The following is a 25,407-nucleotide window of genomic DNA, read 5'->3' on the forward strand; positions in this document are numbered from 1 at the left end:
TTTAGAGGAGAGTACTTTCTACTTTCACTGGAGGAACATTTAGAATACTTTCACTGTGACAGAGTATTCCTACACTCTGGTACTTCTACTTTACTCAAGTACAAGACCTGAGTACTTCTACTTTTACTCAAGTACAAGACATGAGTACTTCTACTTTTACTCAAGTACAAGATCTGAGTACTTCTACTTTTACTCAAGTACAAGATCTGAGTACTTCTACTTTACTCAAGTACAAGATCTGAGTACTTCTACTTTACTCAAGTACAAGACCTGAGTACTTCTACTTTTACTCAAGTACAAGACATGAGTACTTCTACTTTTACTCAAGTACAAGATCTGAGTACTTCTACTTTTACTCAAGTACAAGATCTGAGTACTTCTACTTTTACTCAAGTACAAGACTTGAGTACTTTCTACTTTCACTGGAGGAACATTTAGAATACTTTTACTGTGACAGAGTATTCCTACACTCTGGTACTTCTACTTTACTCAAGTACAAGATCTGAGTACTTCTACTTTTACTCAAGTACAAGACCTGAGTACTTCTACTTTTACTCAAGTACAAGATCTGAGTACTTCTACTTTACTCAAGTACAAGACCTGAGTACTTCTACTTTTACTCAAGTACAAGATCTGAGTACTTCTACTTTTACTCAAGTACAAGATCTGAGTACTTCTACTTTTACTCAAGTACAAGATCTGAGTACTTCTACTTTTACTCAAGTACAAGATCTGAGTACTTCTACTTTACTCAAGTACAAGATCTGAGAACTTCTACTTTACTCAAGTACAAGACCTGAGTACTTCTACTTTACTCAAGTACAAGATCTGAGTACTTCTACTTTTACTGAAGTACAAGACCTGAGTACTTCTACTTTTACTGAAGTACAAGACCTGAGTACTTCTACTTTTACTCAAGTACAAGACCTGAGTACTTTTTCTTCCTCTGTAAACTACTATCATATCACACAGACAGATATTACTCCAAACAAATGAATAAATATAATCCCATTATTTCCTCCTAAAGAAGGAGCTGATGAAAGTGTGTTTCTTGTCGGTCTGGTATCAAAAAAAAGTTAGGGTCTAAAATGTCAGTAGTATTTGAGTAACGTCAGAAACGTGCCCCTTTATTCTGAAGGGCACTTTGTCATTACTTCCGGTTGGAGTGTGTTGACCTTTGTTGACTTGATCATCCTTTAACCCTCCAACACTAAACCTCTGTTCAACAGAAATCATATTTATCGGTGTGTGAACCTCAGATGTGTAATTTAAACACACATTTGGCTATATCTAATAGTATAACAACTAAAAAGATAACAATGTAAGATGAAAAAGTACACATACATGGTGAATAAAAATAAAAGTAGTACAATTATTTTAAAAAGTCAACGAAACAAGCACTCAAAGAGCCAGAAACAGAGATTGCAAATTGCACTACATAGTACAAATATTGTGTATATTGCACACAATGGTGCGTTTACAACATCCTTCTTATGTAAAAGTAGGCTAATATAATGCATTGTTTACAATTTGCCTCACAATAAAGTGTTGTTTACAGTAAATCTATGTCACGTGACTTTGACTAATCTTTATTGTTCTTTGTGCCTTTGTGTGTTTTTTTTTTTGGGTCATTTGAGCCTCTTTAATGGGTCCTCCATGTATTAAGCGTTAATGAGGTCGAGGCCTCATTTGTATGCTAATGAGAGGGGCGGGGCTTAGAGCAGAGTGCCCCCTGCTGCCCAATCAGATTTCAGACAGAGGGTGAAAAGAGGTGCTGAAGCACAGGCAGTATGAGAAACATAAAGAGACACTACATACTGATATACAGCTGAACATCAGCAGGAGAGGACTCTTTAAAGTAGAGACACTACATACTGATATACACCTGAACATCAGCAGGAGAGGACTCTTTAAAGTAGAGACTCTACATACTGATATACACCTGAACATCAGCAGGAGAGGACTCTTTAAAGTAGAGACACTACATACTGATATACACCTGAACATCAGCAGGAGAGGACTCTTTAAAGTAGAGACTCTACATACTGATATACACCTGAACATCAGCAGGAGAGGACTCTTTAAAGTAGAGACACTACATACTGATATACACCTGAACATCAGCAGGAGAGGACTCTTTAAAGTAGAGACACTACATACTGATATACACCTGAACATCAGCAGGAGAGGACTCTTTAAAGTAGAGACTCTACATACTGATATACACCTGAACATCAGCAGGAGAGGACTCTTTAAAGTAGAGACTCTACATACTGATATACACCTGAACATCAGCAGGAGAGGACTCTTTAAAGTAGAGACCTACATACTGATATACACCTGAACATCAGCAGGAGAGGACTCTTTAAAGTAGAGAACTACATACTGATATACACCTGAACATCAGCAGGAGAGGACTCTTTAAAGTAGAGACACTACATACTGATATACACCTGAACATCAGCAGGAGAGGACTCTTTAAAGTAGAGACACTACATACTGATATACATCTGAACATCAGCAGGAGAGGACTCTTTAAAGTAGAGACTCTACAAACATAAATGAACCTGAAAATGGACAAAATAGGGCCTCTTTAAAAATGGGGCAAGCTAACATGTTGATGTCACTTCTGGAGCAATTTCAAATGTTTATATTTCTCAGCCCAAAGTTCCTTCTTGGGAAATGCTGGAGAGTTTTTAATCTTTAAAGTGATTCATCTGAAACCATCTGAGTCACATTGAGCCCCACAGCTGTGAAGTCCAACAGGGAGGAGAACAGAGACGCAGTGAAGACAATGGAGATGATAAAGTATTAATAACAAACACAGAGCTCCAACGCTTTAAAGCCTCTGCTGATATTTCTGGATCTTTAATGCTCACACAGGAACTCACAGGGGACACGAGTCAGCAAGATATACTGAGAAAAAGACGAGTGTGTGTGTGTGTGTGTGTGTGTGTGTGTGTACGTGTGTGTGTGCGTGTGTGAGAGAGTGTCCTGAGGCCGATCGTCTGGAGCTTCGTTAAAATCTGAACAGAGTTTAATCCTCTGTCTGAGAATATCGATCATTAGAGAGACAGACAGATCCAGAGAGAGCTGATCAATCAGGCATATCAATGCTCTGATAGACAGACAGACAGACAGACAGACAGACAGACAGACAGACAGACAGACAGACAGACAGACACACACACACACACACACACACACACACACACGTTTGAATGAAAACTGTTGGATTCGCATCAAAAGCTGCAGCTCCTGCTAGACTCCAACTGTGTGTGTGTGTATGTGTGTGTGTGTGTTCTGGTCAGTGTCAGTCCCACTGTCTCTCCTGCTGTTTCACTAATCCCACTTCCTGCTTATCAGCCTCTTATCTACACACAAACTGTGTGTGTGTGTGTGTGTGTGTGTGTGTGTGTGTGTGTGTGTGTGTGTGTGTGTGTGTGTGTGTGTGTGTGTGTGTGTGTGTGTGTGTTTAGTCTGCGTGTGTGTGTTTGTGTGTGTGTCTGTGTGTGTGTGTGTGTGTGTGTGTGTGTGTGTGTGTGTGTGTGTGTGTGTGTGTCTTTGTGTTGCTGCTTCACTAACAGTTCTTTTTCAGTATGTCTGCTGATATCAGCTCTGTCTGAATTCTCATCTGTGTGCGTGTGCGTGTGTGTATGTGTGTGTGTGTGTGTGTGTGTGTGTGTGTGTGTGTGTGTGTGTGTGTGTGTGTGTGTGTGTGTGTGTGTGTGTCACACAAATGGTTGGTGTTCCCATGGCTTTGACTTGAAGGGGAATGTGTTCTTTATGCGTGAGTGTAAACCTGGACGCTGTTGACTAAATAGGATGAAAAATAAGATATAAAGACCATAACTAAATAATAAAAACACTAATGTGTGGATGAACTCTCTCACACACACACACACACACACACACACACACAGTCAGAGTGTGTGAATGGAGGCAGTGTGAGCCTCTAAAGGAGGATTTTAGTAAAAACACTGAAACACTGAGCTCAGTGTGTGTGTTTACTTACTCTCATATTTCATACATAAGGGCACACACACACACCCACACCCACACACACACACACACACACACACACACACACACACACACACACACACACACACACACACACACACACACACACACACACACACACACAAACACACACACACACACACACACACACACACACACACACACACACACACACACACACACACCTCAGAGTGTTTTTGGTTCTCACAGAGGAGCTCACGTTGGAGGTCTGCTCTTTAAAATAATTTATTTCCCTTCACTCAGCCGCTCTCACGCTGCCGCCCGACACACACATCACAACATTTTGATCCCAGACCTGAAAACACACACACACACACATAAAAGATCTCTGTAGTGTACATCACTGAGGCGCCCTTTATTTTAGAACCATCAGTATGTAGAGTCTCTCCTGGGACATGTCTCCACGCTCTAATGTTCAGAAAGCTCTTTATGTTTCTCATACTGTCTGTGCTGCAGCTCCTCTTTTCACCGTCTGTCTGAAACCAGAGCCCAGTCTGCTCTGATTGGTTAGCTGGCCGGCTCTGTTATGATTGGTCAACTGCCTAGAGCTGTCCCGCCCCTTAGCCATGTACAATGTGTTGGAGCTCTAACCAATAATGTAGTTTAGTTTGCAGGAACAAGAAGTGTGTCTTTAAATCCTGTCACTGGTGAAATTATGTTCCACTATAAATAAATCCACTCTCCTGCATCTCCGTGGAAACACCTACATTAGCCACTAGCCTCCGTGCGTTAGCCTGTTGTCACGGTTACCATGCTCATTCTAAACACACACACCAAGGTCAGCCGTATACAAAGGTGGCCTCTGATTGGCCGTCGAAGAGCGATGGCAAATTGGCAATACAATAACTTCTAAAACGTTTCCATGACAACAGTGGATTCCACATCCTCCACTCACACCTTCAGGATAAAAACAACATGTGTTATTTACTCACTCTGGAGTATATATATATATATGTCTGTCTCCTATAAGAAGTTAAATTGCTGTACGAAAAAAGAGTGCTGCAGGAACGAGTCCTCAAAGTCAGAAATGAGTCAAACAAAAGCCAAGACTCGATCCTCAAACACTCAGAAAACACATTATAAATCAAGCCTTTAAACTATTTAATACACCTCACACACATCAGCACACTGAGGGTCAGTTCAACTGAGAACAGCTAGCCTGTGTGTGTGTGTGTGTGTGTGTGTGTGTGTGTGTGTGTGTGTGTGTGTGTGTGTGTAGGTAAAGTAAACACTGACACACATCACTGCCTGTTGTTTCAGCAAAGGATACATGTGTGTGTGAGTGTGAGTGTGTGAGTGTGTTTATTGACTCCACATCCTGACTCTCATCCACACACTGATCCCTCTCATGCTGCTACTTCCTGTTAACATTAAAGTTACACACACACACACACACACACACACACACACACACAAACACACACCACATACAGTGCTGCGAGGGAATTAATTTCACTGGATTCAAAGTCTTAGTACCTGATTTTAAAAAATGAAATAGACCAGGAGCTCCAAGAAAGTACTTCAGTATTGCAGTGAACCTTTTTATTTAGTTTTAATTTTATTTCGTTTATTTTTAAAGTATTTTATTATTATTTATAAATCTAATTCTTTATTATTAATAATATTATTTTCTTCGATGTCTCTATTTGAATTATTTTTCTTGTTTCTTGATTATTCTTTCTTTTGTTCAAAGCGTTTAAATCTGAAGTCTCTGAGATGTTGAAGGATAAAGACGAGAGATATTTTAAGAGATGTTTATTTACATTTTGCATTTTAGTGCATCAGGCGAGAAGACACAGACCCTCCTTACATGGTAATGTTTACGCGTACCAGTGACCCATAAAGGGAACAGGTAAACAGACAGGATGGTAGCCGTGCACACACAGCGCCCTCTGGTGGTCAGTCTGCAGCTTACAGTACTGGTCAAAAGTAATTAATATAGAATAAAATAAGTCAAAAATCATTAAAAAAAAACAAACATTAAAAGCAGCAAAAAATAAAGCAAAAAACAAAATAAATTTACAACATTTAAGGTTTATGGAAATACAAAAATAATAAACAGCCATCACTGTATAACAACTTCTCACCGTTCATTTATATCTAATTTAATATGCCATTCTTGTACACTAAATGCAAATTGTATTCCAATTTTATGTATTGTTTTAGCTGTAATTTAGTCCCTCATTAGTGTTTTATTTGTCATGTAGTTCACCGATTTTTTTCTCCACGGCCAACTTTAATATTTGACTCTTTTAGTTCTGTTTTTATCTGCTGTTTTCAGATGTATTTATTGTATAATTATTCATTTTCTACTCTTTTTAATTGTAATTATGTGCAATACTTAGTTTTACATGCTGCTGCAACGAAAACATTTCCCAATTTTGGATTAATAAAGTATATCTTATTTTACATCTGTCTTTTATTTGCCCCTGGTCCCATTAGAAACGCACCTGACGTCACAGTGGGCGTGTCTACCTGCAGCTCTGAGTCAGGCAGCAGGTGCCGGTGCCTGGTGCTTCTCTGCAGGAGGAGCGGTCATCATGGCTCCGGGTTACTGTGAAGATTGCTCCAGACTTCTGGAAGAGTTCCACTTTCATCTGAGGAAAGTTTGCAGAGAGTTCGAGCAGAAAATAAAAACCATCTTCAGGGAGCTGTGTCAGTGCACGTGCTTCAGCGTCACACCTGAGAGCAGTTACCGGAGGAGGAAGAGGAGGGGGAGGAGGAGGCTCTCTCTGAACGGTAGGAACATCGTGTCTGAGGATTGTCTTTGTTCTGGACGGGAAACACACCTTCAGTGCTGCAATGTCACTACGTGCATTTACTATAAATACTGTATTGATATTAGAATAAATCAGATTGACTTTTTTAATCCATTTTCTTTGTAACAGCACAGGCATAACACACACACACACACACACACACACACACACACACACACACGCACACACACACACACACACACACACACACACACACACACACACACACACACACACACACACACACACACACACACACACAGTATACTGTATCACATTACATTGCATTTAGCTGATGCTTTTATACAAAACGATTTACAATAAGTGCAATAAACCATAAAGACTCAAAGGACAACAACAACAACAACAACAACAACAACAACAGTGCTGACATGTTTACTTAAGAACAAGCAAGACCATTTTAAGAGCTGCATTTCATTTATTTGCATATTGCATATTAATAATATATCTATAGCGTTAATATCTTACACAGAATAGGGAATATATCTGATCACAAAGAGCAAAATATAACACGTTTACTCTTTGTGTTTCATTTATTTTATTAAATGTTTACTCGTGTTAAAACGCTGCTGTGGAAAAATAGTCGATATATTCTGCTGGTGGATATTTTGACCTTTAATTTAGTGGCTTTATATTTTCTACTCGCTAATATTATGAATGTATAAAGTGTGAATAACTCTGTTTTCCTCTCCACTATAGACGAGGAACTTCTGCTCGATGATGAGGAGAGTCTTCAAACTCTGAGCAGACTCTCAGCCTCACAGAACACTGAGCTGCAGACGACAGCGGCCATGTTTTATCTGCACCTCAGTCATCACTGTGAGTAAAATGATTTTTATGTTGCTTCACTATCTTCTTTTACAGCGAAGGTTTTCAGATCAGTGGAGCAGGAAATGAGACGTGTGTTTGTACTCCTCTGTAGATATTAGCTCTATCGGACAGCAGTTATTATGCAAATGATCAACTGTCGTTTTTTTCCTGGGGTTGGCAGATAACCCCGTGCATGTGTGGGCTTAAGTATCATTATTCCCATTAAAAGCCTAGCATCCCACACTCTGCTTCTTCTTCACCCACCATAACCAGTCTCTCCTGCTCGGTGTGTTTCAGTGCAGTCTCCTCTACCAGACGCATTGCTGGAGCCGCTCATGAACTTACTGCTGTCCTCTGACCTGGACGTGCAGAAGACAATCGCTCTGTCGTTAGTCAATCTGTTAGTGAAGAACAACGGTAAGAGATAAGGTGCTTTAAAGAGTCCTCTCCTGCTGATGTTCAGGTGTATATCAGTATGTAGTGTCTCTACTTTAAAGAGTCCTCTCCTGCTGATGTTCAGGTGTATATCAGTATGTAGAGTCTCTACTTTAAAGAGTCCTCTCCTGCTGATGTTCAGGTGTATATCAGTATGTAGTGTCTCTACTTTAAAGAGTCCTCTCCTGCTGATGTTCAGGTGTATATCAGTATGTAGAGTCTCTACTTTAAAGAGTCCTCTCCTGCTGATGTTCAGGTGTATATCAGTATGTAGTGTCTCTACTTTAAAGAGTCCTCTCCTGCTGATGTTCAGGTGTATATCAGTATGTAGCGTCTCTACTTTAAAGAGTCCTCTCCTGCTGATGTTCAGGTGTATATCAGTATGTAGAGTCTCTACTTTAAAGAGTCCTCTCCTGCTGATGTTCAGGTGTATATCAGTATGTAGTGTCTCTACTTTAAAGAGTCCTCTCCTGCTGATGTTCAGGTGTATATCAGTATGTAGAGTCTCTACTTTAAAGAGTCCTCTCCTGCTGATGTTCAGGTGTATATCAGTATGTAGAGTCTCTACTTTAAAGAGTCCTCTCCTGCTGATGTTCAGGTGTATATCAGTATGTAGAGTCTCTACTTTAAAGAGTCCTCTCCTGCTGATGTTCAGGTGTATATCAGTATGTAGAGTCTCTACTTTAAAGAGTCCTCTCCTGCTGATGTTCAGGTGTATATCAGTATGTAGCGTCTCTACTTTAAAGAGTCCTCTCCTGCTGATGTTCAGGTGTATATCAGTATGTAGAGTCTCTACTTTAAAGAGTCCTCTCCTGCTGATGTTCAGGTGTATATCAGTATGTAGTGTCTCTACTTTAAAGAGTCCTCTCCTGCTGATGTTCAGGTGTATATCAGTATGTAGTGTCTCTACTTTAAAGAGTCCTCTCCTGCTGATGTTCAGGTGTATATCAGTATGTAGTGTCTCACCTGGGACATGTGTGTCATATATGTGATTGGTACACAGCTTAAAGATGTCCTGCCTCTTTAGATAATCACGTGCAATGCGTAGGAGCGTTAGCCAATAGAAGCACAAGTGTGCCACTGATTGATGTCACTGTGTTCTGGTAGTAAAAACTGGGATTTTAGCCTCTGCAGACCATTTACATGCACTAAAACATATACCACACTTCAGAAAAGGAGAACAGAACCCCTTTGATGTTTGTTTTTTATCAAGTTAGTTTCAGCACGATCTTACTGGCCTGGGACCAGCAGGTGTTACGATAATGAGCTCATGTTTTTGATATTGCTTTTTAAAAGTCAAATGAGTATCCACCATCACACCTTAAGTTGACTAATTGGGTCTGATGGTCATAATTACCGTGCATTAAATCTGGTGTCAGTGTGCAGGGAGTCGGTGATAGAGATGGGGATGCTGGTGCCGATCCTGGAGCTGATCCAGTCTGGAGACTCCAACGCTCAGAGCCACTCCTGCGCCTGCGTCTGCATGCTCGCCTCCTCAGGTCACTGTCTTTCAATCTCTAAATTGTCGTATAATTATTCTTGTTTGACGTCAAATCATTTTTTTTCTGCAGAACCGAACAGAGAAGCAGTCATGGCGGAGGGGGTGAAGCCGCTGCTGGCTTTGGCAAAATCCTACGACCCTCAGGTGCAGCAGGTCGCCTCCTGGGCTCTGCTGCACCTCACTCACTCAGGTAGGGGTCACTCCCTTTAAATGCTCCCCAAAGCAGAGGCTGCTGATCTTCACGTTCCTTCCTTCCTTCCTTCCTTTCTCCAGATTGGTCCACGAGGCTGCTGTGTGAGGCGGGGGGGTTCCCGGTGCTGGTGCTGCTGCTGCAGGGCTCAGACTCAGAGGTCCAATTTTACAGCTGCTCCGCCCTCTGCAACATCTCCGCTGCTCAGGAGCACCACCCCCAGCTGCTCAGCATCGGGGGGCACTTCCTGTTGAGGTCCCTGCTGACGCTCGTCTCCTCCTCCGTGCAAAAGGTAACAGAGGTGAGTTTGAAGGTCAATTAACGTCAAGTTCTGATTAAAAAATGTTGTTGTTTTTGTTTAGAATTCCATGCAAGCGTGCAGATGCCTACAGACGCTCTCACAGAACGGTAAATATATTTACATTATTATTGTTGTGTGTAGATCTGATCCAGGAGCAGCTGATGGAGCTGCACTGTGTGTTGTTGTTGTTGTTGTTGTTGTTGTTGTTGTTGTTGTGTGTAGATCTGATCCAGGAGCTGGACTGTGTGTTGTGTGTAGATCTGATCCAGGAGCAGCTGATGGAGCTGGACTGTGTGTTGTTGTGTGTAGATCTGATCCAGGAGCAGCTGATTGGAGCTGGACTGTGTGTTGTGTGTAGATCTGATCCAGGAGCAGCTGATGGAGCTGGACTGTGTGTTGTTGTGTGTGTAGATCTGATCCAGGAGCAGCTGATGGAGCTGGACTGTGTCTTGTTGTGTGTGTAGATCTGATCCAGGAGCAGCTGATGGAGCTGGACTGTGTCTTGTTGTGTGTGTAGATCTGATCCCGGAGCAGCTGATGGAGCTGGACTGTGTCTTGTTGTGTATGTAGATCTGATCCAGGAGCAGCTGATGGAGCTGGACTGTGTGTTGCCGCTGCAGTCGCTGCTGAAGACCTCCTCTGCTGGGTGGAGAGAGTCGGCCGTCACGCTGCTGTCTGCGCTGACATCACACACGCCTAACAAAGTGAGGCTTCCTGCACAGCGGGATCTTAATAACAATCATTGGTAACCATCAGGGGTGTGTGTCAGCTGTGAGGGCAATGATGGATTAATAATGACACATGGGGCCTCACACCTTAGAGCCACAGATTCAAAGCTGTTTTTTTAGATGCGTTTGTAGATCTTTGGTGATCCCTTGTGGTCATTTAGTGTCACTTGGTTGTTTTGCGTCTCTTTGTAGATCACTGTCTCTCTTTTGGTTGTTTTGCATCTCTTTGTAGATCACTGTCTCTCTTTTGAGTTGTTTTGCGTCTCTTTGTAGATCACTGTCTCTCTTTTGAGTTGTTTTGCATCTTTTTTTAGTCATTCTGAATTTTGTTTGTGAACAACATCCCTTAGTGTTTGTATTTCCTTTCATTTTTGTCGCCTGGTGTCTTGTTGTAGTAGTTTTGAGTTTGATTTTGCATCTCTTTGTAGACATGTGGTTTGCCTTTTTGGTCGTATTCATTGGTCGTTCAGGTTTTGCATATTTTTGTTGTCTTTGTTATCATTTTGTGTCCTTTAGGGACTATAAGAAATGTTAGCAATAGCTTCAAGCTGGGGCTCATAACTGCTCTGTTTTTTATCCCAGTTTTGATATATCCGCCTGGTGTGTTTGCAGGACGTCCTGGTGATCGAGGGTCTGCTGCAGGAGGTGGGTCAGCTGCTTCTTCATCCCACATGCAGCTCCGCCATCCTCACACACAGCTGCAGGATCATCAGCGACCTGAGCAGCTGCAGCGAGGGTCAGCAGGTAAACCAGCTCCTGATTCAACGTCTCACGCCTGCAGTGAATCCACGATATATAATCCCATCTTTGTCATCCAGGCTGTGATGGAGGGTCGCTGTTTATCAGGACTCCTCGGGACTCTGCTGTCTCCGTCTCTGACTGATGACGCTTTAACGCATCTGACGTCATGCTTACGAAACCTCGTGACACAGCGTGAGTGAACTAATGTCTTTCTGTTTTGCACTTTCTGTGGAATGAAACTCAAAGACATCCTTCTTTTGTATTAATAATTGTCATAATGCTTCACCTTTTCAGATGCACTGAAGACTGAGTTGTCGGGGATTATAAATTCAGAGCAAGTTTCCAGACTCATAAGGCTGTCGGTGCAAACACAAAATCCTCAGTTGTCGTACAACAGCTCGGCCGTCATCAGCAGACTGGAAATGACCGGTAATGTTCTCTGTTCTCTCATTCATTCATCATCCTTTACATGTTGTCATATTTAACTATGTGTTATCCAGGAGAGATGGTCCAGCTGCTGAGGCCTCACTACGTCACCATGTTGCAGTACCTGTCGGCGTTTCTCAAAAATAAAGATGTGAAGCTCCAGCAGCTCGGCATGGTGACGATATTTAACCTCAAGACAGGTTTGTATTTGTTCTACCCTAGGGCTTCAGTTTGTGGTGAGGTTTTGAATCTCATTTGACTGTCATATGTCTTACTGGTTTTATCCTGTCTCTTCTTGGTTGTTTTAGACTCTTTGTAGACATTCTGCATCCTTTCGTGGTCATTTTCTCCTTAATCTTTGTGATTTTGGGTCTTGTTTTGTCCCATTTTTAGTAGTTTTGCATCTCTTTTCTGTTCATTTTGAATCACCTTGCAGACGTTTTGCATCTCTTCTTAGACTTGTTGTGTCTCTTACTGTTTATATCATTATCTTTTTGGTTGTTTTGCCCTCTTTGTAAACATTTTGCATCCTTTCATGGTCATTATCTTTTTCATTATTGTGTCTTTTTTTGTCCCTTTGTAGTAGTGTCATCTTTTGTGGTCATTCTGCATCTCCTTGCAGACATTTTGCATTGCTTTTTGTGTCTCTTGATTATTATCGGTCTCCTTTTCGTTGTTATGCATCTCTTTTATTTTTGTATTCCCTTTCATTTTATGTTGTGTTTTGGCCTTTCTGATAATCCTTTAATAATCAGTAAACTAGGATTTTCTTCTTTTCATTTCGAATGTGTTTCTCCTATATTTACATTGTCTGCTGTGCAAACACACCCGTCTCAAAGCTTGCTCCTTATTTAGCTAACATTTCTTGGTGAAAGACATTCAGCGGAACATTTTTAAACAGTGGTGGGGACAAAATCCACCAAAAGCAGCTCAGGGTACTGCAGCCATTTACATCATCTGATCATAGTAGATATACTCAACAAATCCTGGAGTTTTGAGTCCGCTGTGTCCCCTGCAGACGGAGACTTCTCCTCTCTGCTGTCGGGCAGCGAGGTGGAGGCTCAGCTCTGGACGGTGCACGATCAGACGGAGGAAACCAGACGGCTGCTGCAGATGATCCAGCCTCTCTCTCCATCTCCTGTTAACCCTTCACTGCCTCAACACAAACACTGAGAGCTGTGCACTGAGAGCAGCATGTTTTAAAGTGTTTATTTATTAGTTTTTATGCTTACAGTCAACAAACTAAGTGAAAAACAAGGCAGAGAAGCGGCATAGTATCAACTCTCAACACGTGATAGTTACAAGCAATCGGATATTTAGGATTGGATACATTTAGTTTTTTATATATGCTTTCATTATAATAAACTCACTTAAACTCTACGCCTCCTTACTATGCTTTGTAAAGCGCGCGATATCAAACAGAGAAAACTGTTAGTGCAATAAAGGCTCTGTGCATCGAATTCTCTACAACAACACTCACTGAAACTGAAGCAAAGTCTTTGGAAACTAAGTTCCTTGGCAGCTTTGGAATATGTGAGCGCTATACGTCACAAACTCAAAAGGCAGGAGACGAGGAACAACTTATACTCTTGTGTGCAACTACTAATCTAAAAGTGGCAAACTAAGGAAGGAAAAGTGCTCAAACATATCAGGAATAAGCAAAAAGCACATGGCTAAGATGATTGTAAGAATGGCTATTCCTATTACTTCACACACTCGCCGTCACCACTACATCTACTGCTTGTTGAATGGTGGTCTTTATATGTTCTGTACTGTAAATGAAGCAGTAAATAACTTGCCCAGTATTTGTGCCATGGGTTACACACACACAGAGAAAAGTGACGCTGACGTCTCAGTGAGAGGCGAGGCTGGAATCTTACATGCTCTTTCAATGTGCAGAAACATGGCCGAGCTGCAGGGAGGAAACGCAGCTCTCCAATAAAGTGTGTGAACGTCTGCATGGCTGTGCAGATGCTCAGATGACCTCTGCAGGGAGACACAGAAAAGGATATTTGATTAAATGAATCAGAGCAGCTTAAGAGATGAGAACATGTATGAACTATGTTTAGACTCCATTAGGAGGTTCGGGATGTACAGGAGAAGGGGAGGATCTCCACACACCTTCTTTACTTTGAATACTGTCAGGAATTGTGTGACGGAGATACAATTATGCATTAATAATAACTCTAATTAATTGCAGTGTTGTGGCAAAAGGACAGCTGTTTGAATCATTGAGTCGTTAGTGGACGGTTGAGATGCAATTTGGATGGAAATAACCTGCCGTGACGCTGTAATTTACTCCCAATAAACCCTTGTACAAGTTTTACCTTTCTTCTGGGGGTCTTCACTAAGAGTTTTGAGTTTTAAGGAGTCAGAACCGAGGATATCCTGCAGACTACGAACTTGTTGCATTGGATAAACGGCCTCTATACATGCTTTTCGGCTGATTTCACACAAGTACTCAAGTGTTAAAGGGCCAGTACCTGCTAGTTGGTGGGTCTGGATCTCCTCCAGGCCGGTGAGAGTCCGGAGGGAGCGGCGTTCCTTGAAGGCGACCACAGGAACCACGTCCTCCTCGTTGTTCAGGCCGGAGCTCTTCGTCCCCACCGGCAGCTTCACAGCCGTCTCTATGGAACCACGGAGAACCGGCTCTGTGTTTTCCTTTGGTTGGCCTTCATCTGGCAGAATCCTCACGGGTACAGATTTCTGTTTTAGGAATAGAACAAACGTCATATATTCAAAGAAATCCAACTCCCTTTAATATCCTACCTGCAAGGCTTTGATCCCGACCCCTGCAATCACATCTGGACGTGTGTTGGGCGAGATACGTGACCCTTATTTTTTTCCTCAAAATTCAAAGTAGAGTAGATGTACTCACTGTATCTGGAGAATCGCTCCTCCTGGTTCTACGCATGATCTCCTCAAGTCTCTGCAAAAGACAACAGCTTTTATTCAAGCTCTGTCAGAGCAGCAGATTCAGTCGTTTGAATCAGACAGAAATGTGGATATAGTTCACGTTAAAACACAGGTGGTGGTATCTATGTTTGAATCGGATATTATCAAACCTTTTTCCTGGCTTGCCGCGCTGCCTCCTCTTTCTGTGCGATGATTTCACGCTCTTGTTTCAACTGCTCTGCTTTCGCTTTCTCTTTGGCTTGTTCCTCCTCTCTCTGGAGAAACAGGGAAGGAAGAAGAAGAGGAGGAGGAGGAGAGAGAGGAGGAGGAGGAGGAGGAGAAGAAGAAGAAGAAGAAGAAGAAGAAGGAGAAGGAGAAGGAGAAGGAGGAGGAGAAGGAGAAGAAGAAGAAGAAGAAGAAGGAGAAGAAGACGGAGAAGGAGAAGAAATAATTAGGTTAATAATCAGTAACCTAATCCAAGTACTTTAATATCGAATACAATGCAAACAAATAGATATCTTACATATTAAGTACATTTTAGTTCGAGGGGTAATCGTTTTCCCTTTCCTGTAGTGTGTTCTATATGTTTAAGTGCATGTAAATGGTCTGCAAAGGCTAAAATCCCTAAAAAGTTCGCTGTGTAACACTCAAGCTGCTATTGGCTAGCGCTCCAACACATTGTGCGTGATAGGCTAAGGGGCGGGACATCTCTAAGCAGTTGACCAATCACTGTGGGCTTAATAAATAACATTTGGTTTGATGTAAATGCAGTCAGTAATGATATTGTTTCCCACCTGTTTCAGCAGCAGCACGGCCTCCCTCATGGCCTGAGCTCTTTCTTCCTCGGCTCGTTTCTGCTCCTCTTCATCCCGTTTCTTCTTCTCCTCCACCAGACGCTGGGCCTCAGCCTGCTGTCGCTCTCGCTCCTCCATCCTCCTGAGCTCCAGCTCGTCACGACTCCGCCTGCACATGATATTCATTAAATCTCAAATCGTTGTGCAGGAATGAGTCCTAAAACCTGAGGTGAGTCAGCATATAGCGCCTCTGTTCCCAAGGGTTTTTGGTTAGATGTGTACAGTATTTGTTTTATTTACATTATAGCAAGCTTCCACTATTAAAATATCATGGTTCTATACTGGTATATCGCAGCACCCCATCCTGTATAGAGTGGTGCAGGGATGAGTCCCAAAACCCAGAAATGATTTAACTTTTTTCAGAGCTGAATAATTCTGACTTTTTATTCAGAATTCTGATTTTATTCTCAGAAAGTTATTTTGTATCACTTCCTTGTTCCCTCGTCTCAATTTCAACAGTTGTTGGTATGTGATTTTGGTTTGAGGCCTTGTTAATACAAGCTGAAGAGATTTTAACATTTGTTCTACGACATAGAATAATGTAACGGCCAACATTAGCCACCTTTAGCTTAGCGGTGGTGACGTGAGGTCATGTGACCGTGCTGTAGTTCCTTTATAGCCCAACGTTACCCGCCTTTAGCTTAGCGGTGGTGACGTGAAGTCATGTGACCGTGCTTTAGTTCCTTTATAGCCCAACGTTACCCGCCTTTAGCTTAGCGGTGGTGACGTGAAGTCATGTGACCGTGCTGTAGTTCCTTTATAGCCCAACATTAGCCACTAGCCTAACGTTACCCGCCTTTAGCTTAGCGGTGGAGACGTGAGGTCATGTGACCGTGCTGTAGTTCCTTTATAGCCCAACATTAGCCGCCTTTAGCTTAGCGGTGGTGACGTGAAGTCATGTGACCGTGCTGTAGTTCCTTTATAGCCCAACATTAGCCGCCTTTAGTTTAGCTTAGCGGTGGTGACGTGAGGTCATGTGACCGTGCTGTAGTTCCTTTATAGCCCAACATTAGCTTTTTACTTCAAAAATCCTAAAGGTGTGGATATTATCCTGCTGAACAAAACATCATCATTAACATGCTTAATTAATGAAATATTCCAAAATCTTTTTGTCGAGGGAGCCCTTGCGATGCTTAATTCCGGGCCAGCCTACTAAAATACATCATGCCTGAACCACTATACGGGGATTCTGTCTCGTGGGTGGACATATTGGTCACCTCTCGGCCTCCTCTCTCTGCAGGCGCTCCTGCTCCTCTCTCTCTCGTTGTTGTCTCGCCTCTCTCCTCCTCTCAGCCAGGAGACGGGAGGCCTGCTCGGCGTCTGTGGTCCCCGCTGAGGGTCTACATGTGACTTCAGGAGGCTGTGGAGGTGCTGGAAGAGGCTTTTGAGGAGCACCTGAGGAGAAAACAATGTCAACTTTTGTTAGAGACATTTTAATAAAGTGTCATGCTGTCCTATTAATAGGGCACAGGTATTTAAGGTGTGTGTTGTTCCAGGATTTCGGTGGGTCTGACCCCAGAAGGACTATGAAAGGGCATATGATAAATCATAGAAGCATTTCTCTAGCTTACTTTGTCTCATCGTCTCTCTGTCGGGCAGGTTCAGACATGGAGCCTCTGGAGCATTTTCCTCCCTCATTTTCTCCCGCTGACCTTCAGATGGTTTCCTGATGGGCCTCGAGTTACCGGGCGAGAGGACAGAACTGCTCACAGAACTGCTCACAGGAACGTCTTCCTCTGGGACAGATGGGAGCTCCAACTGCAGCGGGGGGGAGTGTCGGCTGATCGACCTTCGGGAGGCCCTTTAAGATCAGGAAGAAGAGATCACACTTTAGTCAGATTACTGTTCCTCGTGAAGCCACAAAATCACTCCCTATCACTATTACATACAAATATACAAGGAATAGCTGGATTAAACCAGGTTTTTGGGATACGACCAAGTGATTATATTTTTTGAGCTCTGAGACTAAAATCTGAATTATTATTTTCAGAATTCTGACTTTTCTTTTTGTAATTTTGATTTTTTCCCCACAATTTTGACTTTTTTCAGAATGATTTTAATCTCAGAATTCAATTTTCTGTCAACATTTTGAAATGCGTCTCAATTTTGCTTTATTATCCGTTTCAAACTTTATCTCAGAATTTTGACTATATTTGAATTCAGATTTTTTGACTTTTTTTGTGATTTTTGTGACTTTTTCAAAATGTTGACATTTCTTAGAATTTTGACATTTTCTCGAAATTCTGACTTTTTAATTGAATTCTGACATTTTTGCACCATACCGACTTTTTCAGAATTTTGACTTTTTTATCAAATGATGACATTTCTTAGAATTTAGATTTTTTTCTCAGAGTTTTCGACTTTTGTCCGAATTTTCAAAAATGTTGACATCTAAGAATTTTTCAGAATTCTGAAGAAAAAAACCTTGAAAAAGTTCACATGACCACAGTCCTATATCAAACCCCTTCACACTCAGTAAAAAATGATATGCTACAGATTACAGTTACTGTTTCATGTATGTACAGCTGATTTTTCTTCACCTACCGTTCAGGTGAGGGGGAGGTGGTCCTGCTTATTGTAACTTTGGGAGGTTTTACACTGGTGTTGACGGCAGGAGATTCAGTATTAGAGTTCTTGTTTTTAGTGTGCTGCTGGCTTGATGCTCTGATCTAGACAAGAGAAAGAACAGTTTTTACTTTGACATATTTGCTTCCTCTTGTGAACAAAATATCTGGTTGTCATAAAATATTGGTATATAAGGAATAGCTGGAGTTACCTCTGCCAGATTGATGCTTCTGTGCTGGCGGTAGTTTGGGCTGGGGGAGGCGGAGGGCCTGTGGTGGTGCTGCAGCTGGGGTTTGTGAGGGGTGGAGTTGGTGGTTGAAATCATGGAGTGGAATGAAACTGCACGGCGACAAACATGGACAACTGAGCCAGTAATTTGGGCCATAATTGTGAGAAATCGGAGGAAATACAATGCACCAATGGTAGTTATGGATTTGTGAATCAGCGCGTAGACAGAGAGGGAAAGTGAGCAGCTGTTAGTCGCAGGTGAATATCACATAGTGCACTTCATACAGTTAGCATTGCTTTGATAGTAAAGAGGACATATTATTAATACCTCGCTTTTACTTTGCTTGTGCACATATTTAGGGTATGATTCTGATAATATGTCCTCTTTAAATCAGGGTTATTGCGTTATGTTGGGTTAGTGTACCTTCTTCTCCTGACTGACACCCAGCACTCTTGCTCCGGGCCAGATAAGAGCATGTGGGGGTTAGCAGGCGACTGACCAGGTTCTTCTCCCATGTCGTCAGAGGCAAACGACGTGGAGCTAGCATATATTGATCAGTGTAAAGTGCGGCAAAAACAAAGATAAAAAAGCACGTCCAAGAATTGTTAAGATACAGTGGGGCAAAAAAGTATTTAGTCAGCCACCAATTGTGCAAGTTCTCCCATTTAAAAAGATGAGAGAGGCCTGTAATTTTTATCATAGGTACACTTCAACTATGAGAGACAGAATGAGAAAAATCACATTGTCTGATTTTTAAAGAATTTATTTTCAAATGATTGTGGAAAATAAGTATTTGGTCAATAACAAAAGTTCATCTCAATACTTTGTTATATACCCTTTGTTGGCAATGACAGAGGTCAAACGTTTTCTGTAAGTCTGTAAGGTTTCCACACACTGTTGCTGGTATTTTGGCCCATTCCTCCATGCAGATCTCCTCTAAAGCAGTGATGTTTTGGGGCTGTCGCTGGGCAACACGGACTTTCAACTCCCTCCAAAGATTTTCTATGGGGTTGAGATCTGGAGACTGGCTAGGCCACTCCAGGATCTTGAAATGCTTCTTACAAAGCCACTCCTTCGTTGCCCTGGCGGTGTGTTTGGGATCATGGTCATGCTGAAAGACCCAGCCACGCTTCATCTTCAGTGCCCTTGCTGATGGAAGGAGGTTTTCACTCAAAATCTCACGATACATGGCCCCATTCATTCTTTCCTTTCCACGGATCAGTCGTCCTGGTCCCTTTGCAGAAAAACAGCCCCAAAGCATGATGTTTCCACCCCCATGCTTCACAGTAGGTATGGTGTTCTTTGGATGCAACTCTGCATTCTTTCTCCTCCAAACACGATGAGTTGAGTTTTTACCAAAAAGTTCTATTTTGGTTTCATCTGACCATATGACATTCTCCCAATCCTCTTCTGGATCATCCAAATGCCCTCTAGCAAACTTCAGACGGGCCTGGACATGTACTGGCTTAAGCAGAGGGACACGTCTGGAACGGCAGGATTTAAGTCCCTGGCGGCGTAGTGTGCTACTGATGGTAGCCTCTGTTACTTTGGTCCCAGCTCTCTGCAGGTCATTCACTAGGTCCCCCCGTGTGGTTCTGGGATTTTTGCTCACCGTTCTTGTGATCATTTTGACCCCACGGGGTGAGATCTTGCGTGGAGCCCCAGATGGAGGGAGATTAGCAGTGGTCTTGTATGTCTTCCATTTTCTAATAATTGCTCCCACAGTTGATTTCTTCACACCAAGCTGCTTACCTATTGCAGATTCACTTTTCCCAGCCTGGTGCAGGTCTACAATTTTGTCTCTGGTCTCCTTTGACAGCTCTTTGGTCTTGGCCATAGTGGAGTTTGGAGTATGACTGCTTGAGGTTGTGGACAGGTGTCTTTTATACTGATAACGAGTTCAAAAAGGTGCCATTAATACATGTAACGAGTGGAGGACAGAGGAGCCTCTTAAAGAAGAAGTTAGAGGTCTGTGAGAGCCAGAAATCTTGCTTGTTTGTAGGTGACCAAATACTTATTTTACCGAGGAATTTACCAATTAATTCATTAAAAATCTGACAATGTGATTTCCTGGATTTTGTTTTCATTCTGTCTCTCATAGTTGAGGTATACCTATGATAAAAATTACAGGCCCAGGGTTTCCCACAGCGCTTTCCTGTTAAGGCGGCCGCCTTAACAACACGGGGTTGCCGCCTTGACTAAACGTCACGTCTCCAGAAAAAAAAAAAAAAAATTATATAGATATAGGCCTATAGCGATATTCGCCGTTTTACTCTTTCATGTTTTCTACCTTTCATTCCAAACCGTGACTGACAGTCTATCTTCTCTGCAGAACGCATTTTAAAATAAAAAACAAAAAACAAATAAAAGAAACGTTTTAAAATGTGGGGCTATGCCTCCAAATATGCCTCTGAATCGCGTGATGCGTCCGAACAGCGGCATCTAGTGGCATATGTCATTGTGCTATCATCGTTCGACCAACATCCTTCAAAACCAGCATTTTTCGGAAAGACTACTATTTGGATGGCTGACAACCTGTCGTATCAAGGTAAGATTATTATTGAATTCTATACTAGTCTAATAATAGTCTGTCAACTGTTCACTAGTAGGCTACCTGGATAAGCGTAATGTTTTCTTATCAAGGCTAATTGTGTTTAACGTTTACACGTGGCTATATTATTATAGCCTAGCCTGCCTTTGACATTTGCACGTAATTTTCTCTCGCAATGTTCACAGCCAAATGGATCGAAAAACTCAGCCCAAAATCGCCAGCTTCTTCATGCGACGTAGCCGGGCGACTTCCGGCCCCCCCCCCCCCCCCCCGGAGATGAGTACGTCCCCCCCCCCCTCACCACCTTGACTAACACATTTTCTGGGGGAAACCCTGAGGCCTCTCTCATCTTTTTAAATGGGAGAACTTGCACAATTGGTGGCTGACTAAATACTTTTGTGCCCCACTGTATGTTGCACAGGAACAGTTAAAGATGCAGTTGAGATTAAGAGGACGGGGACAGAAAGGAAGCATGTTTGTTTTGTCCTCACCGTTCTTGGTGATCTTTCTTCCTCTGGAGTTTTGGCTCTGTTGGGCTCTTTGGCTCTTCTCCACGGTCCTCCGCACTGCAGATTCATATCGCTCCTTTAATAAAGAAGACAAGTAGATGTGTTCATACACACAGAGCTGGGGAAGCATCGCATCACTAAGGATCAAACGTTTTGATTTCCACTTCAAAACTCACTTGCTTTTTGAGAATGATACCAAGCTCTGTATGACCAGAGGTGCTTTTTGCAGGCTTCACTGCAGCCAAAATAGCATTTTTCTACAGAATGGAAACCCCCACATACTCCACGTTTATTAATCACTGGGTATCTTCCTTCTATAATGTAATATTCCCAGGACTCTCAATCGCATCTTTAAACTGAAACTAATAATGGCCCTACTCGCTCCAACACATTGTACGTGATAGGCTAAGGGGCGGGACATCTCTAAGCGGTTGACCAATCACAACAGAGCCGGCCAGCTAACCAATCAGAGCAGACTGGGCTCTGGTTTCAGACAGAGGGTGGAAACAGATGCTGCAGCACAGGCAGTGTGAGAAAAATAAAGAGCTTTTTGAACATTAAAGCACGGAGACAGTAGAGACACTACATAATACAGCCCCTTTAACAGAAAGCTGGGCACCTATAACTCACTTTCTCCTCCTTCAGCCTCTGCTTGCGTTTCTCCTCGACTGCAGCTCGTTTCCTCTCCTCCTTCAGTCTCTGGTCCAGCAGTTTCTTCCTGCGCTCCTGCAGCTGCAGCTCGTAGTAGCGCTGGGCTCGCTGCTCGCGCTCCATGCGGCCATGCTCCCGAGAGGCTGCAGGAGACAAAGTGAACCGGTAAAAATAGATTACACCGTTATGTGTGTCAATCTTGCTACGAATCCAGGACAATGCATGAACACATACCCAGTAACCTCTGGTGCTCCTCTCGTCTCTCCCGAGCCGCTTTCAGCCTCTCGTCAACATTCAGTCCATTGGGAACTAAAATGTAAAGATGTGACTTTATAGAAGCAGTGGAAAGCAACTACATCAACTCAAGGACAATACCTGAGTTCTTCTTCCACCTCTGCTTCATATGTAACGTTATACTATTTGTATCTAAACATCAGACAGCAACATCTCTAAAAAGGAAGTCACGCTGAAAGTACTTGACTAATAAAGAGGTCAATTTAGGAGCTTTATCAAACCTGCGTTGGGTCGTGGAGATGCTGTGTTGCAGAGTTTTGCAGCGTTGTTGACGAAGCAGGCTGTTTTCTTTGCCTGTGAGTTTGCCTTGATATAACCGCCATTGTCTAAAAATGAGAGATGAAAAACAGCATGTGATTAGGTAAAAGAAACAACAACAACTCCTGACATCAAGGCTTTATTTGTCATTTGTCAATTTAGATAAATGTCTCAAGGACTTCCTTAAAGAGGCCCTATTATGCTTTTGTAGTCTTCCCTTTATTGTAGTGTGTTTAGTGCATGTAAATGGTCTGCAAAGGCTAAAATCCCTGTGTTCCAGAGGGAGTTCCTCTCCAAACCCCCATGCCTGAAACGCCTCCATTAGACTCCTTTGTTTACTTCTGGAACATAGTGACCTCATTATGTAACACATGCTCTCCAACACATTGTACGTGATAGGCTAAAGGAACGAGACATCTCTAAGCGAGTTGACCAATCACAACAGAGCTGGCCAACTAATCAATCAGAGCAGACTGGTCTCTGGTTTCAGACAGAGGGTGAAAAGAGGAGCTGCAGCACAGGCAGTATGAGAAAAATAAAGAGCTTTCTGAACATTAAAGTCACTGTAGAGACACTACATACGGACATACACCTGAAAACAAGCAGAATATGTCATCTTGAAGCTTATAAGCATGGAGAAAGCTGCCTCCTCTCTGACAAATCCTGTGACATAACAGTTGATAAGACACAATGAGGTCATTCCTGGACTCAAATGATCAAAATAATCACATTAAAAGCACTGTTGCACCAATAATAACCAATCTGTGTTTCATTATTGACACCAAGGCTGAGCTTGTTAGGCCTGTCTGTGTTCTCTGCTACTCAATATTCCTTTGATATTTCAGATTTTCTGCTATCTGTTTAAGCCTCTTTGAGCACAGCAGATGATTTGAAGTGGAGCTGTGACGTATGAAGCTTGGACTTGTGTGGCCTTAGGGTCAGCTGCTAATGAAAGAGCCATTATAAACCGTCTGCGTATTAAAGGCGGAGAGCACCTGACCGGTCCTCATGGAGATAACTCAAACAAGCGAAGAAACTAAAAAAGGTCAAGGCACAAGACTCATTTTCATAAATGCACAAGGCGAGAGGAAGAATCACATGCATTCCTTTAGGGTTGATGCCGATTATGCAACGTGTAACATGTCCACAGATGTAATATTACTTATGCTGAAATAGAGAATAATGAATGATTTATCCAATGAATAAAAAATCTGCTGTATATTTTCTATTCCTGCGTCATCAATATGATCAGATGATGTTATGATTCATGCTCTGCTTTAAGGAAAGGGTGGTTATGAGCATGCAAATCCTCCTTAAATGAAAGCATAAATCAAAAAGACTCACCTCCTGATTTTTCGGATGCATTCCTCTTCCTCTGGCTCTCGATGGTTCGTGTAGAAAGCGGTCCCTGCGATGGAGGGATGTCGCTGTGTTTCTTCTGCACAGCCATGCTAGCTTTTGAGCCTGGCATACCACAGCTCTCCCTCTAAAAGCCCCCTCCTTCCTCACCTCTTTTCTCTCCTCCTCCTCCTCCTCTCATGATTTTCTATTTCAAGATGCCTTCGGGTCTTCTCTCTCCCAGTTTTCTGTGCAAAGAGCTGCCCTGTGCATCAGCTGCTGTGCCTAATAACCCAGTAAAACAACTTATACCCCTGTCCAATGATAGATTAAAAGGTTAGTCCTGTCTCTTTAAGCTTAAGCAAGTCTGAGATATTGTCAATAAAAAAGGCTACTCCCCCTTTAATGATCTGCTCTGCTTTACTTTTGCATATTATAGCTGTGTGCCTTTAATTCCCCCGGCCACACCGCCTGCTGTCTGGATGGATGTGGCCAAAAGGATGCAGTTTTTCCTGGAGATACAAAAAATAATAATGCAAACAAAGCTGAGAGCTTGTGGTCATGAATAATTACAATGAGAACGGTGGTATGATATTCAGTGACATACATTGCTCGGGCATTAACTCGCTCTGATGGAGGCAGTGTTCTCAATAGGCGAGGCAGAAATGTGAAGGGTTTTTTATTTCCCATGATTCCTCCCTGTTAAATTGAAGGAAAAGACCACTAGATGGAGGTATTCCTGTCTGATTGAGTCTGTGGTCCTTCAAATGGCTCCAGCTACTTTCACATATTTCCCTTCGGTTACGTCGTCAATAAGGTCTAGGGCAGGGGTGTCCAAACTACGGCCCGGAGGCCAAATGCGGCCACGGCCCACTTTTAATTGGCCCTCAGCAAATGCTAAAAGTATAATGGAATATGTCCACACCTGAAACTTGTGCTTTTCCTATATTGTACCTCTTAGATATGTACAAAAATATATTACACAGTATTCATGATACTACTGTGCTATACTCGGTTCGGGCACCTAGTAAGGATCCGTCCAGCTGGGAAGAGACCGAGGGGTAGACCTAGGACCAGGTGGAGGGATTATATGTCTTCGCTGGCCTGGGAGCGCCTTGGAATCCCCCAGTCAGAGCTGGTTGATGTGGCCAGGGAAAGAGAAGTTTGGGGATCTCTGCTGGAGCTGCTACCTGACGGAAAACCGGGAGAAGATGGATGGATGGATGGATGGATGGATGGATGGATGGATGGATGGATGGATGGATGGATGGATGGATGGATGGATGGACAGTATTCATGTGTTAATA

At 42.5% G+C, this 25,407-nt stretch overlaps 2 protein-coding genes across 6 annotated transcripts; one reads left to right on the forward strand and one right to left on the reverse strand.

Moving 5' to 3' along the window:
- Nucleotides 1-6,509: 6,509 nt before the first annotated feature.
- LOC134882030 (uncharacterized) lies at nt 6,510-14,282 on the forward strand. 3 transcript variants are annotated; one of them, XM_063909684.1, is made up of 13 exons: nt 6,510-6,783; nt 7,524-7,643; nt 7,932-8,051; nt 9,449-9,568; nt 9,641-9,760; nt 9,844-10,052; nt 10,123-10,168; nt 10,632-10,765; nt 11,402-11,533; nt 11,608-11,722; nt 11,825-11,959; nt 12,031-12,156; nt 12,975-14,282. In XM_063909684.1, the coding sequence occupies exons 1-13, from the start codon at nt 6,585-6,587 to the stop codon at nt 13,127-13,129; spliced, it is 1,731 nt and encodes a 576-aa protein (XP_063765754.1). In that variant the 5' UTR covers nt 6,510-6,584; the 3' UTR covers nt 13,130-14,282. The 3 variants fall into 3 exon arrangements, with proteins under 3 accessions (XP_063765754.1, XP_063765753.1, XP_063765755.1); XM_063909683.1 differs by having other exon boundaries at nt 9,449-9,760; XM_063909685.1 differs by lacking the exons at nt 10,123-10,168; nt 10,632-10,765 and having other exon boundaries at nt 9,449-9,760; nt 9,844-10,061.
- Nucleotides 13,151-24,407, reverse strand: LOC134882029 (ensconsin-like). 3 transcript variants are annotated; one of them, XM_063909680.1, is made up of 15 exons: nt 24,107-24,407; nt 22,726-22,830; nt 22,445-22,519; nt 22,190-22,353; nt 21,542-21,635; nt 18,923-19,039; nt 18,482-18,609; nt 18,250-18,374; nt 17,277-17,506; nt 16,923-17,100; nt 15,646-15,814; nt 15,022-15,126; nt 14,835-14,885; nt 14,440-14,662; nt 13,151-13,942 (listed from the first exon to the last, which is right to left on the reverse strand). In XM_063909680.1, the coding sequence occupies exons 1-15, from the start codon at nt 24,231-24,233 to the stop codon at nt 13,932-13,934; spliced, it is 1,902 nt and encodes a 633-aa protein (XP_063765750.1). In that variant the 5' UTR covers nt 24,234-24,407; the 3' UTR covers nt 13,151-13,931. The 3 variants fall into 3 exon arrangements, with proteins under 3 accessions (XP_063765750.1, XP_063765749.1, XP_063765751.1); XM_063909679.1 differs by having other exon boundaries at nt 18,482-18,633; XM_063909681.1 differs by lacking the exon at nt 18,923-19,039 and having other exon boundaries at nt 24,107-24,404.
- Between the last annotated feature and the right edge of the window lie 1,000 nt (nt 24,408-25,407).

The sequence above is a fragment of the Eleginops maclovinus genome, chromosome 19 (genome assembly GCF_036324505.1).
Source record: "Eleginops maclovinus isolate JMC-PN-2008 ecotype Puerto Natales chromosome 19, JC_Emac_rtc_rv5, whole genome shotgun sequence".
Taxonomy (NCBI): domain Eukaryota; kingdom Metazoa; phylum Chordata; class Actinopteri; order Perciformes; family Eleginopidae; genus Eleginops; species Eleginops maclovinus.

Coding starts and splice junctions, on each gene's coding strand:
- LOC134882030 (XM_063909683.1), top strand. CDS start 6,585: ATGGCTCCGGGTTACTGTGAAGATTGCTCCAGACTTCTGGAAGAGTTC. Junction 10,053..10,122: donor TCTCCTCCTCCGTGCAAAAG/GTAACAGAGGTG, acceptor GTTTTTGTTTAG/AATTCCATGCAAGCGTGCAG. Junction 11,960..12,030: donor CAGCAGACTGGAAATGACCG/GTAATGTTCTCT, acceptor TGTGTTATCCAG/GAGAGATGGTCCAGCTGCTG.
- LOC134882029 (XM_063909679.1), bottom strand. CDS start 24,233: ATGCCAGGCTCAAAAGCTAGCATGGCTGTGCAGAAGAAACACAGCGAC. Junction 17,507..18,249: donor ACCTCCCCCTCACCTGAACG/GTAGGTGAAGAA, acceptor CTGATCTTAAAG/GGCCTCCCGAAGGTCGATCA. Junction 17,101..17,276: donor CAGAGAGACGATGAGACAAA/GTAAGCTAGAGA, acceptor TTTTCTCCTCAG/GTGCTCCTCAAAAGCCTCTT.